This window comes from Palaemon carinicauda, chromosome 6 (assembly GCF_036898095.1).
Source record: "Palaemon carinicauda isolate YSFRI2023 chromosome 6, ASM3689809v2, whole genome shotgun sequence".
Taxonomy (NCBI): domain Eukaryota; kingdom Metazoa; phylum Arthropoda; class Malacostraca; order Decapoda; family Palaemonidae; genus Palaemon; species Palaemon carinicauda.
The window spans coordinates 128,794,186-128,799,185 of NC_090730.1; the positions used below are offsets into that span (position 1 = coordinate 128,794,186).

General features: G+C 32.7%; 1 protein-coding gene across 1 annotated transcript in view; it reads right to left on the reverse strand.

Moving 5' to 3' along the window:
• LOC137643233 (DE-cadherin-like) overlaps positions 1 to 5,000 on the reverse strand; it is a 218,012-nt gene that overhangs the window by 112,371 nt on the left and 100,641 nt on the right. Inside the window, exon 11 of the mRNA XM_068376075.1 lies at positions 1,298 to 1,387. Coding sequence (XP_068232176.1) covers positions 1,298 to 1,387 — 90 coding nt within the window. The remainder of the gene's footprint in view (positions 1 to 1,297; positions 1,388 to 5,000) is intronic.

A 5,000-nucleotide genomic window follows, 5' to 3' on the forward strand; every position in this document is an offset into this window, starting at 1 on the left:
ATAGTAATTTCCAAAATTTAGATGATAATTTCAATAAAAAATAATAATTTCAATGACAATTATTTCAATAGTAATAAGAAGAAACGCTAAACATAACCACGTCTTCACTAAACAAATGTGGATCTATAAACAATCAATATAACCATGAAAAAAATTATTATTGTTTTTATATATGATTACAGCAATCATCTTGAGGTTAGATCATTTGTTCTAAAATTATATTCTTAATTACCTTGATTATCATAAGATAAGAGAATTCTAATTCATTTCTATTATAAGAAAGACTTACATTAGCAATTTGTATTCAATTCTATAGGGAATTTATGCTTTCACTGAACAGAATGAGGAAAAAACATGAAAAATTATTTAATATCCGCAGCGATGCAATATCCTTTTCATAAGCAAAATTAAAATTCCCGCAATTTCCAATATCTCACCATGAACACATTTCACATATATAGAATTTCATCAGTTACATTAAAAAAGGGAGAAATTTACTTGTCTGGAGTTTAAATAATAATAATTTTGAATACTAGAGAGAGTAGGCGGCTAAAGAGATACTAGGTCATTAGAATGATTATTGAAGAATTTTGTAAAATTTTTAACAACGTACAATACATGTGCTGTATACATATACAAAATTTAAAATAGATGGAAGCAAATTCATATGAATATGTATTGGTAATACTTTATACAGATAAATCTTCGAGAAAAAACTTCTGTTATCAGACGAGTAATTTCAAAAGAAGTAGATAAATAGCCTCGGTAACTTTTATTTTTCAAAGATTTCTTGAATATGATACGAATATTTTTTTTTATTACTTTTTGAAAATGATAATCCAGTCATAAATAGCTGGCATTTTTTGAGAGAGAGAGAGAGAGAGAGAGAGAGAGAGAGAGAGAGAGAGAGAGAGAGAGAGAGAGAGAGAGAGAGAGAGAGAGAGAGATTGCTGAACAATGGTGTATAACATGAAATGAAAATTGAATAAATCCAACTTTGTGATAAAGGATACTTATGGGTGGCAATTATTACCTTTATTTCTTTACCAGTAAAAAAGAATCTAAGACTAATCAAATTTATCATCTAGCAATTATTACACCTAAACACCTTTTACATTGTTTTACCAATTTTGTTACTTAATGTAATAAGAATATAAGAATAAAGTATATAAAATAAAATAGCCCTTGGTTCATCGGGTTTCCAATTTGCAGAAATACACCTGCATCTATTGATAGCTGTTACCAGGTCTATTGCACAATCTATAAACGAGAGACGCATCAATCTTTTATCACTAACCTGATAGCGAAAGTTCCATCAGAATTTGTATCTGGTGTGTTGCCGTTTAGGAGGGTGAAGTAAACAATTGAGCTGTCTGCCACATTGGACCTAAAAGAGATAAAAGAGACATTTTCATACAGCGAATTACAATGGCATGCAGAGAAAAAGCTAAAAATCCACTCTCCGGAAGGTTACAAAAGGTCATGAGCTGTCATATTAAAAAACTGAGAGCACTTAAAATAAACAATAAACTAACGATCCGGGGAATCAATACAAGTAAATGGGATGATGGCTACGAATTTATCAAACAATAGCAGCGAACAATGTCGAATGAGATGCCTGGTGTCAGGTCAGTTACAAAATGTAGGGAAAATATTTTATAATGAAACCGTGCGTTGGAAAACGCCTGTGAGAATGGAAAAGTGATCAGTTAGCTGTAAAAAGAATTTGCTGGGTTATGCAATTTCGCGTTGCATAAAACGGATGATATGTATGTGACATCAATATAAAGAATCAACAACTAGGATTGTACAACTATGATTAGGGAATTTGATAGCATCATTTGTAAAGCGGTATCTTGTTGGTCATATAAAAAGCAAAGTGTTCCGTGAAAAATTATTTGAAAAAAAGGTAAACGAATGTAATCTTTTTAATATTATTCGACTAAACAATCATAAGAATTACAACAGTTAGCAAGAAATCTGCAATAGAAAAACCAGTGGATTTGAGAACTTGATAAGCAGAATCTGAAGTTAAAGACCTGGAAAGAAATAGTTTTACAGTTACAACTTGATAGATTTATTGATTGATTAAGAGTTATCTGGCATACAGACATATAAGGTCATTGACGCCGCTATTATTTGTTATATATCAATAAATAAATAAATTGTATTCAAATTTAAAATAATAAAAGCAGGAAACGTTCTTAAAACAGTTAGATGTTACAGCTTGATGAAATATCGCATTAAAAGAAGAGAGAGAGAGAGAGAGAGAGAGAGAGAGAGAGAGAGAGAGAGAGAGAGAGGGAGAGGGAGAGGGAGAGGAGAGAGAGAGAGAGAGAGGGAGAGGGAGAGGGAGAGGGAGAGAGAGAGAGAGAGAGAGAGAGAGAGACATTTTAAAACTTAATTTCTCTATTTTGATAATTGAATAAATAAATAACGAAAATGTATCGAATTCTCATGAAATAACCAATTTCTTGCTGATCAGTATCAAATGTGCAGCATTAGTAACTGAGAGTATACTGTATTTCAGTAACATTGAATTTGATTTCTTGTTCGAACACCGAGAGATTGGAAAACTTTACTATATTCGTTAAAAAAAAAAAAAAAAAAAAAAAAAAAAAAAAAAAAAACAAGGTTACATATAATAAAAAGAATAAATTCCAAGAAAGTGTTGATAACAGTCTTTATCCGTTATCATGGTTTCAATTAACAAATGATATACACCTGAATTTACAAATAATATACACCCAAATTTTCTCTGAAGCTGGATTTCGCTAACATCAATTTTAGTTTGGAAAAAGGACATAAATATTCTTAAAAGTCTGGAACACAAAATAAGTGCAGAACACCTAGCAGGAAGCAAATAACTTGCCCAACGAGGAAACTAGGATATGCAGATGCAAGAACAGCAATATCATTACCCCCAGGAAAATGTCTTGGAGATAAAAATAAAATTCTTTCCTGGACTTATTGCACTACAAAATATCCGAAACTGTTGAATCCATATTCATCTACATTATCTTTTGAAATATTTAAATAAAAAAGCCCAAACTGTTAAAGTAATTAGAAAAGTAGACCAAAGTGTGTTTCGATTAGGTACGATGATTATCAAATGGAAAAATATAGAATCAAAAGATAAGCTTTAAAATCTTAGAATGTCCATTTCAAAACCATAAAAAACATGAAGAACTCTTTCAATCGGAAATATAAGATGCATTGCACTAAAAAATGCAACATCCACGCATAGGTTTTAAAGCAGAATGAATAGAGAGATTTAGTCTATGATAAACACTTTGGAGTATAATGATTTGCACTCACACACACGTTAACATACACACACACACACACACACACACACATATATATATATATATATATATATATATATATATATATATATATATATATATATATATATATATATATATATGTATGTATGTATGTATGTGTATATATAATATACATATATATATATATATATATATATATTATATATATATATATATATATATATATATGTAAATATATATATATATATATATATATATATATATATATATATATATATATATATATATATATATATATATATGTATATATACACGTATACACACACACACACACACACACATATATATATATATATATATATATATATATATATATATATATATGTATATATATATATATAATGTATGAGAGCCACATCTCTTAAATTAAGTGTATTTCAAAAAGAACATGTATGTTTTGTATGTCTTTGTTGTAAAGAGTGTATTCCTTTTTAGTTGTAAGATTTAAGTTTATTCGTAATATTTGTCCTCTTAGATTAACCTCTTATTTGCGTGTGTTTATATTGAATATCATGTCTAGTTATTGATTCTAAAGTTAAAATTACTAAATTCTAAAAGTAAGCCTTTCTCCTACTCTTCTATCATAAGACTAGATACCACCATTGTCTTGCGTTCCCTCTCCTTGCCCAAATGATAACCCCATTCTAATCTGCAGCTACCCTAATTTTTGCCACCCGTGACTTAGCCAGGACCGCTCAGCTCAGCCTCCAGACCTAGAAGATTACTCTTCCCGCTCAGGATCCAGCTACTCCCACACAGAAGACACCGTTCTCCGCGGCTCAGGGGATACCACAGGTCCCCTGCCAGCCTAATTGCCGTATTTTTCGGCGATCACTGAACGAAATCGGCTGAAAATTTCAGCTGTAACGCCGGAATCATCTGGTCTACGACCAGGTTTTCATGAATACAATGTCTTTGAAAGAGCCACGGCTCAAAGACTTTGCAAAACAACTCTACCCAGAAGGGTATGCCCACTGGCAGTAACCTATACTCCGAATCCACTGCAAACTGTAAGCTGCAGAAGATGCTCGCTCTACTACAATTACAGAGAAGAACTCATCAGCCAAGTGGGTTTTAATAACCCACTATTGGTCCGACACCCCAATGAATGTAGATGCTTGGACTGCCACTCATTTACCATAGCATGCATCCCCTTTTTTATAGAAAGGAAGGACCGACCAAGAAATCAAGATATCCCACCTAATAAACCTGAAGGACCTTACATGAAAATCCTCCACTTACAAGGATAGGTTCAAAAAGATCTGGCCAACTACTGCAAGCGATTACCCGGTATGACTGATGTTCACCGAAGTGGTTGTGATTTCCCCACTGTGTCTCAAAGGGATCTGGCTTGCCAGCCAACTTCAAAAGGCAACAATTACAATCAACTCTACCCACATTTCTGCACCTGCTGCCGTTCCACTGACCTCAACTCCAGAACCCATAGGTAACACATTAGCCATGGACCTCGATTCCTCTAGGAATTCTTCAATAGCTGTGCAGGCAACATCTCACTTGGATGATTGCAACTACACTCAGTGCTTGTCCCAACTGCTACAGGAATCCACGCAAACACTCGAAGCTGCTGCCACTGTTTCTGCTGCTGCTGAATCTGTTTCAGTGTCTCAGGAATCCCAGGAATTCTGCCAC